This window comes from Propithecus coquereli, unplaced genomic scaffold (assembly GCF_000956105.1).
Source record: "Propithecus coquereli isolate 6110/MARCELLA unplaced genomic scaffold, Pcoq_1.0 Scaffold13, whole genome shotgun sequence".
Lineage (NCBI taxonomy): Eukaryota > Metazoa > Chordata > Mammalia > Primates > Indriidae > Propithecus > Propithecus coquereli.
The window spans coordinates 1,922,874-1,935,932 of NW_012137191.1; the positions used below are offsets into that span (position 1 = coordinate 1,922,874).

Here is a 13,059-nt window from a genome sequence, read left to right on the forward strand (position 1 = left end):
TAGGCACAGGGAAGTAGGGGGGTCGTTCAAGACTGTCCGGGAAGCTGGAGCGAGTGGGGTTTGGCTCAGCTGGAGGGTGGGGGGCGCCCGCTGTCGGGGCTGGGCCGCCTAGTCGGCCGCGGGGGGAGGGCGGCGGGGCGCCGGGCCCTTGCGGGGGGAGGGGGCAGGGGAGGCGGGGCCTCGCGCTGGGCGGGCCGGGGGCGGAGCCCAGGTGGTGTTGATACACAAAGGGAAGGCACCCTGGCGCCCGGCCCCGCCCACTGACGCGCCCGCCGGGGTGCCGCTATAACCCGCGGCTCGCGGGGCTGCTCCAGAGCCGCGCGACGCCACCGCACAGGAGCATCGCTGTCGCACCGCCGTCGGCAGCCCGACCACGCGTTCCCGCACACTCGCACCTCTCCCTTGACACGGCGGACGCCGGAGGATTGGGGCGGCAATTTGCCATTTCCTTTTTTAATTAAAATTATATTTCTTGCGTATTGTTGGATTTGGGGTTTTTTGGTTTTTTTTACGATTTTTATTTGACTGATAAAGACCCACTGAAGACGTGTGAGTGAGGTTTCCGGGATACAGGAGCGGAGACCACCGAGGTAACGCGTGCGGGGGACGTCTGTGCAAAGGGCGCGGGGCCCGGGTGGCAGTGGGGGAGGGGCGCTCGGGAGGGGCCGCCGCGGGAAGGCAGCTGCGGGGGCCGTTTCCTTTCGGGGCGGGCGTTTTGTTGGCCCGACCAGCCTTCGACCCTGGCTAGCCGACCCTGGCTAGCTGTAAGGGGGTCGCCGCCCGCGGGGCGGGGGCGGGCGGGGGGACGCGGGGCGAGGGCCGCGTGCCCGCCGGGTGCGGAGCCGCATCTTCCTGTTAGGGGGAGGGGAGCCAGCCCGGTCCGTGACTCTGCTGCGGCAAGTCTTGTGACTGATTTGCATTAATAAAAAAATTATTAAGTTCTGGGGACTAGGAATCTGGGGGAGGCAGAAGTGGGCTTAGGCTCTTGTTATAACAGAGGCCAAGATTAGGGAAGAAGGGTCGGGAACGTTTGACAACCGAGGATCGATATTGCATCAGTTTCCTTTCCGGGCATAGGAGGGGCGGGCCAGGCCAGGCACTCGCGGGCCAGATGCCGTGGTCGGGTGTGCTCGAGGGCACAGGCGTGCGTGTGTAAACAAACCCTCGCCGCCGGGCGGCCTTTCGCCCCTTTTCGAGAGAACAGGGGTAGTGTCATCACTTTCCGCGTCCGTCGGGGAGTGCTATCCGCCGCAGAGGCATTTCCCCCTCTGGGGGCTCGGGACAGTGCGAGGTTACGCGGCACTGCTGTTCCCAACGCTAGAAACGGGGACCGTGCTCCCTGCGTGCCCGTGCACGGTCAGAGCGGCTGCGGGAAAGCAAAACAGAGCCCCTTCGCCCCCTCCGCCCAGGCTCGGGACAATGGAGGGGGTGAAATACTAAAACCCGCTGGAGAGGGGGCCGCGGTGGGATCATCTTTGTTCTCGGCGGCTCCGCCGTCTGTACTTTTCCGCCCCTCGGCGCGCCCCCGCCCCTCGCGCGCGGCTGGTACTTTTCCACTCGCCTGGCTGGGGATGAATCAGCCGCGCTGCACCGCCCGGCGGCGTCACGTGACCGCGGCGGGCGGGCGCTGCAGTCCTGACGCGCCGCCTCTACCTTCGCAGGCGGCCGCGCGGGTCGGTGCACCGCCAAGGACAAAAGGAGCCCGGCGCTGCGAGCTGCACCCGATTCCTCCCAGTGCTCAGCATGAAGAAATCCGAAATGGGAAGGTTCAATATTTCTCCGGATGAGGACAGCAGCAGCTACAGTTCCAACAGCGACTTCAACTACTCCTACCCCACCAAGCAAGCTGCTCTCAAAAGGTGGGAGAAGTTGTGTGCACTTTTTAAAAAAACGGCTTGTGCAGAGTGGGGGGTTTGGGGGGGGCGGTTACCTAGGACTCTGCTTTTGTTGCTTTAATTTACCGTAGCATTTGGAGAGAGTGTGTAATCTCTAAAAGAGTATCCGGTTGTCTTCTTGTAATGACAGTATCGTGTGAAAGTTGACTCCTAGTTACTGTTTATACTTTTAAGTAAAGGTATAACGGAATTACTGTGTGGGGGGGTGCTATTTTATATGAAAGCAACCTGGTGTGTAGTTATATATACTTCAATCCAATTTACAATTACATATGGATATATTTTTTGCAGCCATTACGCAGATGTAGATCCTGAAAACCAGAACTTTTTACTTGAATCGAATTTGGGGAAGAAGAAGTATGAAACAGACTTTGTAAGTTGAAAATAATAATTTGTGTATCTGTGGCTTTGTGGAGTAAAAGAATAGTTTTACTTTTAGATTTCAAATCTGACTTGCCCAAAGCTGGTTTTCTCCATTTAATTATTGTTATATGTTTGGTTATCGTTTTCCCTCTATGTAGCATCCAGGTACTACTTCCTTTGGAATGTCAGTATTTAATCTGAGCAATGCGATTGTGGGCAGTGGAATCCTTGGGCTTTCTTATGCCATGGCTAATACTGGAATTGCTCTTTTTATGTAAGTATGTGTAAGTAGTGAGTCTGCCATGCAGGGCAGTTAATATGATGCTAAAACATATTTTGGCTCCAGGAACTGAATTTACAATTGAAGTAGTTGACTTAAAAATCATTTGCTTAAAAATAAAAGTACAAGAAACCCTGAAATCTCTTTATTCTACAACATGCTGCATAATATCAAGAAAGCCAATTAGATAGAAAAAAAATAGGGTAACACTTAAAACTGACAGATTAAGCCAGAAATCTCTTAAGTCAATGGGAACAGTGAAAACGAAGTTGTAACAGAAGGTGGATATTTAAAAAGAACTATTGATTAATCCAGGATACCTATAAATTTTATTCTGGCAAAATCAGAAGCTAAAAATATCAATAAGCATGGTGCCTCCAAATCAGTTTGGTAAATTGACAAAGTCTCTCCAAGGACATGTGACCCTTACATACATAAGGAAAAGAAAATTCTTATGAATATATAGGGTGCGGTGGTATTTACCTAGTCTGGAACATGCTTAAGACAAGTGAGTCATAATTTTCTAGATACTGAAAAGCAATCTATATGGGCTTTTTTTTTTTCTGAGACAGGGTCTCACTCTGTTGCCCAGGCTAGAGTGAGTGCTGTGGTGTCATCCTAGCTCACAGCAACCTCAAACTCCTGGGCTCAAGCAATCCTTCTGCCTCAGCCTCCCGAATAGCTGGGACTACAGGCATGCGCCACCATGCCCGGCTAAGTTTTTCTATATATTTTTAGTTGTCCGATTAATTTCTTTCTAATTTTAGTAGACACGGGGTCTCGCTCTTGCTCAGGCTGGTCTCGAACTCCTGAGCTCAAACAATCCACCAGCCTCGGCCTCCCAGAGTGCTAGGGTTACAGGCGTGAGCCACCGCGCCTGGCCCGGGCTTTTTTTTAATGTTTGGTTTTTTTCCACATTTGTGTGATTACCATGTGCTGTGGCGAAAAAAAAAAGTATTTTAATAAATACCTAAAACCCACTAATTGCACAGTTAAAATTAGTTATTTCTGTGCTTTCCAGCATAAATACCTGAATAGGATTTTGGAGGTACAGAAGAAGCCTTTATAGAGCAGTGGTTCTTAACATTATGGGGTCAATGACCCTTGGAAAACATGATGGAAAAATATGTCTTATGACCTTATTTTCAGGAAAAATGCACAAAACAAAAATATGTGCAGGTTTGCGCATGTATTTTTCAATGATGTTTGTGTCATAGCCGTTCAATTTAAGCACCTGTGGACTCCTAGCTAGGGCAATATCTACGCAGGATCGTGTAACTTAATACCTTCATTGCGCAGATGAAGAAACCACACGTACATAGCATGGAATTGTCCCTTTGTGACAGATGTGTTTTAGTTAGCTGACTGGTGCCTTCTACTCAAGTTATTTTTCTCCAGCACGATAGAATGTTCATGAAAAGAAAAGCAGACCTTTGCAAAGCTCTGCTTTGTGAAATTCCACACTGAGATTAAGCCTGGCTTTGAGTAGTAGAAGCTAGGATTCAGTCTGGCTTGTTTCATTAGAATGAGGCTTTTTGAGACGTCTTACTAAGGTGAAGAACCAGGGATTTACATAGAAAGAATCCTAGAATTTCAAAGTTTTTAGTGGGGAACTTGAATGGCATCACTGTTGAATGTTTGAAACCCTCCCTAGTTCTTAGTATAAAAACCGGAGGCAGTTTTAATTAAAATACAACCAATGTGGTTATAGTACAAAATTCAAATGAGATAAAATGGTACCTCTTGTTTCATAAGTGAAAGCAAAATTCTGATGTTACCCTTGTACTCTTGGAATTATTTATACTTTAATAGTTGCTTATGTTTTCTGATTAACTGTTTTAATAAATGGCTGAACAATATCAATATTGCTAAAGTGAGTTTTTATTCATCAGTATTTTCATTATATTTAGAGGTACAGAGGTAAATGGGCCACAAGCCACGTGGCTGCCACAGTCCACTTCACTCCGTAGCTAACTTTTTTAAGTAGATTCAATCTTGAGATTGAAAGTGACCGCAAAGGTTATAAAGTCCATTTATCCCTTGTTGTCATTTCAGTGTAAGACATGGGAGTACTTAATTTGGTTTAATTGTTTTTAATTAAACCAACAACTTTTTTTCCAATTAGAGGGGAGGCTGATACATCACCTCAACCTAGACCCCGTAAAACTTCTGGCATTAGAATGATAGCTTAATGTCACTTACTCTATTTAACTAATAGACATCAGTTTCTTTGCCAGCACCTCTCTTGGTGCTAATTTGCCCATACAGAATCAAAGTACATGTGACTGTCTCCTTCTTTGCGGGATTTTCTGTGAGTTTCCCTGGTTCTTTGTTCCAGGGAATAAAAGTACTATCTCTCTTGGCTATCTTGGGTAGAAGGAAAGTGAAGCTGGAAGAAAGAGAGGGAGGGTATGGCAGAGAGAACCCCTACCCTAAAGGAAAACTGGATGACTTTAGGTTCCCTTTAGTTCCTTTCTGTTATTCTAATTTTGCTTTTTCCTGCTCAATCCAAGAGAAGGGGTTAAGGGAGGAGACAGACAATTGGTCTAATAGCCTACTTGTTCTAGCACAGGCATTGTTTAACTTGTGACAATGCTGGGCCTGTATTCCTCACCACTGGGTGCGATGTAGTATATCATCACAGTGGTTAGTTCTCTGATTTGTGCCTACTTATTAGTAAAGCTTGTAGTGCCTGACACTTAAAATGTTAGTATCGTTTCCCCGTTTCCATTGCTCTCCTTATCTGTACAGTCCATGTGGTCTCAAGACCTTTCCTGAACTTATCTTAGTCGAATTTCGTAAGAACCTTGTGGGCTGGGTTTAGTGGCGGGTATTACCGACATTTTACAGATAATGGAAACTATTAAAATGCAGAGAAGTGGCAAGCATACAACTAATTCTGTTGCCACCGTCAAAATACAAGTCTTATAACTCCACCACTAGGTAGCTGGGCTTCCTAGCGTCTCACGCTGTATGTTTGGCTCAGTGGGTATGTCCTTACTCCTAACTAATACTATAGAATTATCACCTGAAACGATGCAAGTTTTTAGTGCCAGGTGAGAAACAATGTTGACACTCCAGCTAGCAGGAGAGAAAATGACAGTTTTGGGGGGCATTTTGGCATAAATAGATCAAGTTCATATATAATGTTATTTAAACAGCCAAAAAGCGTTGTCTTTGAGTAGAGCTGTGCTGGTTTATAACCCTGTGCCTTTTCCCTTCTCTCATCAGAATTCTCTTGACATTTGTGTCAATATTGTCCCTGTATTCTGTTCATCTCCTTTTGAAGACTGCCAATGAAGGAGGTATGTTAACATTCTTGATTTTTCTAAAACATTTTATACCTATTATGATTTTCTACCTCTTATGAAATACTTGCTCCATGCTCCTGTGTTCTTCAATTGTAGGGTCTTTGTTATATGAACAATTGGGACATAAGGCATTTGGATTGGTTGGAAAGCTTGCAGCCTCTGGATCAATTACAATGCAGAACATTGGAGGTAAGAATTTTTTAAAAGACAATTTGGGTAGGCTTATTGCTCATTTTGTAGCACAGAGTGGTGGCACATGAGTTTTAGTGTCACATTGCCACATTTTGCACTTGTAATGGTATAATTTTGTTTTCCTCCAGCTATGTCAAGCTACCTCTTCATAGTGAAATATGAGTTACCTTTGGTGATCAAGGCGTTAATGAACATTGAAGATACAACTGGGTAGGTGCTAAGTAAGGTTACTCATAAGAAACAATTATAGTATAAAATAGTTAGCTACATTTTATCAAAGTTGGATACAAAACGATTACCAGTAAATTATCCATAATTTATGCCTGTTGAAACTGACCAAGAAGTCCCCCATAAACTGATTTGAACTTATGAGAATGAAAGGCCGAAAGGTAGTAGCTAGCCTTATAACTCTGGATATCTCATTTCTAACCTGTGTGTGAAAACAGGTTTTCTAGAACTTGCTTTTTCTCTTTATATTCACACTTAAGAAGAAATTATAACTATTTAATATATAACCAACCCAAGTTACAACTGAATCTTTGAACTACATTAAAAATTAATCCCTGTCCAACTTTTGTAAGTTTAATGCAGAATATAGGTTGAGCATCCTTAATTCAAAACGCTTCAAAATCTGAAATCTTTTTGAGTGCCAACATGATACCACAAGTGGAAAATTACACACCTGATCTCATGTGACAGGTGCACAAAACTATTAAAAATATTGTATAAAATTACCTTCAGGCTATGTGTTTAAGGCATATATAAAACAAATGAATTTTGTGTTTAGACTTAGGTCCCGCCCCCAAGATATCCTTTTATGTAAATGTAAATATTCTAAAATCTGAAACACTTCTGGTCCCAAGCATTTTGGATGAGAGATACTCAACCTGTGCCAAAAAATGTATGGCCATGTTGTAGAAACCTTATTCTTCTAGCACAATTATTCATCCCAGTGGACTAACAGATTCTATCTAAAGCAAACAGGGGGGAGAGGGATAATTTACTTCCCAACTTGCACGCAGTTCATTACCTCAAAATAGAGAGGCGTGGTTATCACTGGCATGGCTTTAGAAGTTTAATTTAATAAGCTGATCTTTGAGTATTTGTTTTCTGTGGACTCTTGGTTGCTGAAGTGATTAGAATATAATTTGCAGGGCAGTTAGTTAGGATTTGAAAATAACAATTTAAAAGAGAGTCTAATTCATGATTATCTGAAAAGGAAAAGGCAGTGCTAGAACTCTCAGGAAACATACATAATATTTTCTATTAAGTTCAAAAGGGATCTTTTGACTATTTTTGTAATAAAGGTGGTTCAAAGTGTCACAACATACTCTGGAAACCTGGAATAAGTCCTGGTTTAGGGGATTGAGTTTTGTATTTTTTGCCTATACATTTTATCTAAGGATGAAAAAAATTTCCTTGTTGAAATATTTAGTAAAAACATTTGCTAACAAATGTCTGGGGGAAAAAACCTTGTTTTAAAATTTTCTTGTTTCCAGGATCAGAAATTGCATGCTAAAGCTGTAACAGAGTTGGTGTACAATTTTTCTAAAAGTGCTTAAAGATAAGATTACTGGCTTTACAAAGCAGCTTTGTTCTCTATGTCAGTATCAACCCTTTAAGAAGCATTTTGTGTTATGAATCAGCTGGCAGTCTTCCCAGAGCAAACAGTGGGACAAAAGTTACACTGTTTCATATCACATTTCTAACCTGAGTGAATATTCATCTAGCACATAAAGTTCAAAAGTTATTCCTGTCTTGAACAAGGGATACTTTTTCCAAATGTCTTTTTTTGGTTTGTTTTCATATTTCTATAAAATGAGTCCTGTTAGAACATGCATATATTATAATGAGGATATTTGTGACTGGTTTTGACGGTGTTTCTCTTTTCTTTAATTCAGATTGTGGTATCTGAATGGTGACTATTTGGTCCTGTTGGTGTCATTGGTGCTCATTCTTCCTTTGTCGATGCTGAGAAATTTAGGTGAGCAAACCCATCTCTAAAGAGAATTGAAATGAGCCTTTCACCAGCTAGTTGGTTTTCTCTTAATGGAAATTAATGGGAGATAAAAAGCCCTAAAAACATAGCTTTACGAGTTGCGGTTTGCAAGACCCTTTGGTTCTTTCAAAATCCTAGCAGGATTGCTACCAAGGAGCCAAAATATTTTATTGACATAATACCTTGTGCTTTGTAAGTAATAGTACAAATGATGGTTTTTATTATTTTGGTTATAAGTATATTTAAATCATTTCGTATCTTAGTGTTTAAGAATTAGAAATTTAATACTGTACCCACACTTGAGTGCCTAACCTCTTCCCAGCAGAATCGAGTGAGTTTATTCAGTGGAGAAATATATTTGCCCTAAATCCATTTTATTAAACTAATACTGATATTGCCCCCCTTTTAGGATATTTGGGATATACCAGTGGCCTTTCCTTGTTGTGTATGATGTTCTTTCTGATTGTGGTAGGTATTTTTTTTTTTTTAAGAAAATGGTTTTTTTGAGCCCTGTCATGTTATTCAGTTTTAACAAATGCAAAATAATATATTTTCAGGTGATTTGCAAGAAATTTCAGATTCCTTGTCCTGTGGAAGCTGCTTTGATAATTAATGAAACCATAAACAACACTTTGACACAGCCAACATCTTTTGCATCTGATTTGTCATTTAACATGACTGAAGATGATTCTTGCAGACCACGCTATTTTATTTTCAACTCACAGGTAACTAAATATAATGTTTGTTTTCTCAAAGGAATATTTTAGGGAAGAAAAGAGGGCAACCATTCACTGGAAATTTTAAAATAACTCCCAAGGGTAAAGGGAGGAGAGATAAGAGGTGCTTTTTAGAAAGCATGTAATTAGTGAATTTTTGAAGACTGTGAAAAAGTTTTGGTTCTATCTTAAAATAGATTGAGAAATGAAGTAATCATATAGTATTAATAATCGACACATTCAGAAGTTAGGGTATTGATTATACTTGAACAGATTTGAAAAATGGAAGCTATTTATGCAAGGGAAACTATTTCAGACTTTGATTCTACGATTCTATATAAAATATAAGCTGTAGAACTGTGACAGCACATGAATTTGTATATCAGGATATTAAATAGATCCCCACTTTTTTCCAGACTGTCTATGCTGTGCCAATTCTGACCTTTTCATTTGTCTGTCATCCTGCTATTCTTCCCATCTATGAAGAGCTGAAGGGGTGAGTACTTTATCTATTTTTATATAGATTTGTTGGGGAAATACTGGAGTACTGCTATAACTATTGCTAAAATACATATTTGAATTTTCTTTTGAATTTACATAGCCGCAGCCGTCGAAGAATGATGAATGTGTCCAAGATTTCATTTTTTGCTATGTATCTCATGTATCTGCTTGCTGCCCTCTTTGGATACCTGACATTTTATGGTAAATAATACCTAGTTTACCGCTCCTCCCCCCCAAAAAATCTACTTTTCTATATAGAGTTCTATTACTTTAAAAATTCAGTCTGTTTTGATATTGTGATGAGAAATTGAATTTAAAGCTTAGAATTCCCTGCGTTGTATTTGATCAGTAACTTCTAGTATCCAGGTTCAAAAACATACCATTAGTCGTCTGATGGCATGTGTATATGATGTTCTTGCTTCTAAATTCATCTTGCCTGTCCCCCCTCTCATCACTTTCACACTGTATTACACACACACAAACTGTAAGCCAAACTATGAGATTTAGCTGTTTAGCTCCTGTTGTTTTTAATGGGAGTCATGTGGCTAAATCTCTATGTGGTATTTAGAAAAATTTTCCTTCAATGTTATTTTAATTGCATTAACCATAACTAATCTTATTAGCCTCTTAGTTTATAATCATTTTGTGAGTAGCTAATAACTGTGGTGCAAATTTCACTGAAAAATTTTCTACTTGATTGCCAGAGAAAACTGCACATTTAAAGCTTTTTTGGTCTTTCCCCTTAGAACATGTTGAGTCAGAATTGCTTCATACCTACTCTGCTGTCGTGGGAATGGATATTCTTCTTCTCATTGTCCGTTTGGCTGTGTTAGTGGCTGTCACTCTGACAGTGCCAGTAGTTATTTTCCCGGTAAGTAGTCACCTTCCCTGCTTTCAGTAGAAATGAGTTTTTAAATGTGAAGATTTGTGAGATTTTCATCATCTGGGAAAAGGGAAATACCAGTAGAGCAAAACCAAGTTGGTGATGGTTTTGAAGGGGCTTTTTAAAAATAAATTGTTTATTTTCAGAACATCCTGGGGCATTTTTCTGTAATTGAAGATACACAATGATCTTTGTGTTCTGATGTTCAGAAAACAGTAGCAGAGGATTTTACTTTAGAAATAGTTGCTGTTTTAGATCTAGTCCCTGTTACTTGGGCCTTCTTTGCATTAATTAAAGCTGGATTTTAAAAATTTACCATTTTATTTTATTTTTGTGCAGATCCGGAGTTCCGTAACTCACTTGTTGTGTGCCTCAAAAGATTTCAGTTGGTGGCGTCATAGTGTCATTACAGTGGCTATCTTGGCATTTACCAATATGCTTGTCATCTTTGTCCCAACTATTAGGGATATCTTTGGTTTCATTGGTAAGTTTTAGAAAGTATCAAAGTTGGTTCAAATACCAAGGATTTTAAGGTTTGAAAAATTAATGACAAGTGATTCATTGAATTCTCAAGAAGTGGTTAATGTTCTTTTCCAGGTGCATCTGCAGCTGCTATGTTGATTTTTATTCTTCCATCTGCCTTCTATATCAAGTTAGTGAAGAAAGAACCTATGAAATCTGTACAAAAGATTGGGGTGAGTGAAAGATTATGACTAGTAATATCAAAAATTCTCCTAACTGATTTTAATTTTAGCCTCTTAGCCATCACTCGATGCAGTTTTTTTGCTAAGTTCCTAGTAAACATACTTCACGGATAGAAGATTGGGGTGAGGAGGTGAGGTGAAAGATAGTTTGTCATCTAAATAAATACTCAAGTTAATTGCAAGAAAGTTATAAGATACTTTGGAGATAGGAATATAGATGATGAGCAGGGTAAGATGCTGACCCAGCTTTCAACATTTATTCAGCCAGTGTTTCTTGGACTGCCTACTGTGCGACAGGCACTAACATGGGTATTGAGTATATAAAAGAAAAAGATGGGCTATTTAGTTGAGTGAGACTATCTTCAAAGCAAAACTATGGAGGGCCTTCACTCCATAGTGTTCACTGTTAAATGCTTACTCTAAAGTATAGTAACAGCTAATTACAAAGAGTATGATGTGCTAACCACAAATGATGTGATTCTGGTACCAAAATCTGGGTGGTGATATTTAGGAAAAAGACTGCTTTTCAGTCATTATTTTCCACCACCTTTCTGGTCCAATTAAAGTCCTAGAATTGTTTATAAACCAACAACTGTCATCTTGGTGTACTCAAAATTACATAGTGGCAATAATTGAAGGGTAAGATTAGGAGTAAACTTACTCAGTGTCTCTTAGAAAGAGTTCTGACTTTGACTCGGGCTGCATTTTAGGATGACTTGGGTTTGATTATGCAACTTAATTTTTGCTCTAAAAATTTGGAAAAAAAACAGTCCAGCTCTATATGAAGTACTTTATTCAGCAAGAAAATTCCCTTTTCATTTGAGACAAAGGAATGAATGAAAGGGTGTGAAAGTTCAGAAGGCTTCAAAGGTACAGTTACTTTGCACTATAGCTAACTCGATTGCTTAAAACAGTTTATATTTAGCAAGGTGTGATTTTAGTTCTGTAGAACGTTATGTAGTAGAGGTAACTTCAGTAATTATGAGCCATTTCGAAAAGTAGAAAGAGGGATGTTTAGCTTGTATGTTGTGTTGCTTGCTGACCGGTTTTCTCTATGTGTGCGTTGCAGGCTCTGTTCTTCCTGTTGAGTGGCATAGTGGTGATGATCGGAAGCATGACCTTGATTGTTTTGGATTGGGTACACAATGCCCCCGGAGGTGGCCATTAACCTGTACCACTCACTCAGTCCATCTGATGCCAGTGTTGAGTCAACTCAACTACTATGAAATTTCACCTAATGTTTTCAGTTTCACTTCCTTTTGAAGTGCAGATTCCTCGCTGGTTCTTCTGAGTGCAGAATAAGTGAACTCTTTTTTTTTTTAATTTTTTTTTAAGAAACTTATATCTGTATGTTAGAAATGGATATGAACAACAAAACCACGAGTCTCGGGTTAAGGGAAGTGACAATTTTATTCCATTCCAGAGAATGGACGAACTCTTAACTTTTATGAAGCCACATGTTTGGCTGTGTCATTGTTTAACTTGGATATTTTATGATTTTACTTGAATGTGCCTAATGGAACCATTCGATGTGAAAAACAATTCTTCTTAATTTACAGCAAAGTATTGAAATAACCATTGAGAAAAACACTATTATTTTTTGTACCAAAAATACTTAAAGACCTCAGAAGCACTATTTTACTTTTAAGAAATTGCTTTTTTTGAACTTTATCCAGAAACAGTTGTCAGTAAGTTCCGTAAAAGAATTTCATTGGTATTTAAAAGTGAATATTAGTATTATGAAATGATTTGCCTTTTTGTAGTTAGAAATTCTTTGATAAATTGCTCTTTACCATTTTCTTTGTTCTCACTCTAGTTCCTATTAATCAGATATTTTGAATTTCTACATTTATCTTCTCTAATTTTCCCTCTCTCTCAGTCTTTTATTCTAGTCTTTAGAAAAGACTGTTGTTTTTAGTTTAAAAATCAGTTATATTTTTAATTTGTAAGCATTACTTCTTGCTTTCTGATTGGTTCTCTCCATAGCTTTCACAAAATGTTTCTTGCATTTTTTTCATTTTATTATTTCTTAAGTAAATTAACAAATATATGTGAAGTCTTCTCCTAGTTCTTATTTTGTATCTGATCCCCATCTGTTTTGTTCTGTCTTTCACGTTAAAGGCATTCCTCAAATCTCTATTTTATGGCTGCCCAATTCATATTTAATATGAGCTTCACTAAAGCTGGTTTGGATTTTTTGGTTTCAGTAACTGAT

The 13,059-nt window shown here is 39.9% G+C and overlaps 1 protein-coding gene across 1 annotated transcript; it reads left to right on the forward strand.

Annotated features, from left to right (window-relative positions):
- Positions 1-252: 252 nt before the first annotated feature.
- SLC38A2 (solute carrier family 38, member 2) lies at positions 253-12,555 on the forward strand. The gene is made up of 16 exons (XM_012638458.1): positions 253-590; positions 1,662-1,859; positions 2,187-2,268; positions 2,417-2,532; positions 5,770-5,843; positions 5,946-6,038; positions 6,170-6,251; positions 7,943-8,025; positions 8,450-8,508; positions 8,598-8,765; positions 9,173-9,252; positions 9,358-9,458; positions 10,004-10,128; positions 10,480-10,624; positions 10,738-10,835; positions 11,914-12,555. Exons 2-16 carry the CDS (start codon positions 1,744-1,746, stop codon positions 12,010-12,012), a joined length of 1,521 nt encoding a protein of 506 aa, XP_012493912.1. The 5' UTR covers positions 253-590; positions 1,662-1,743; the 3' UTR covers positions 12,013-12,555.
- Positions 12,556-13,059: the final 504 nt, after the last annotated feature.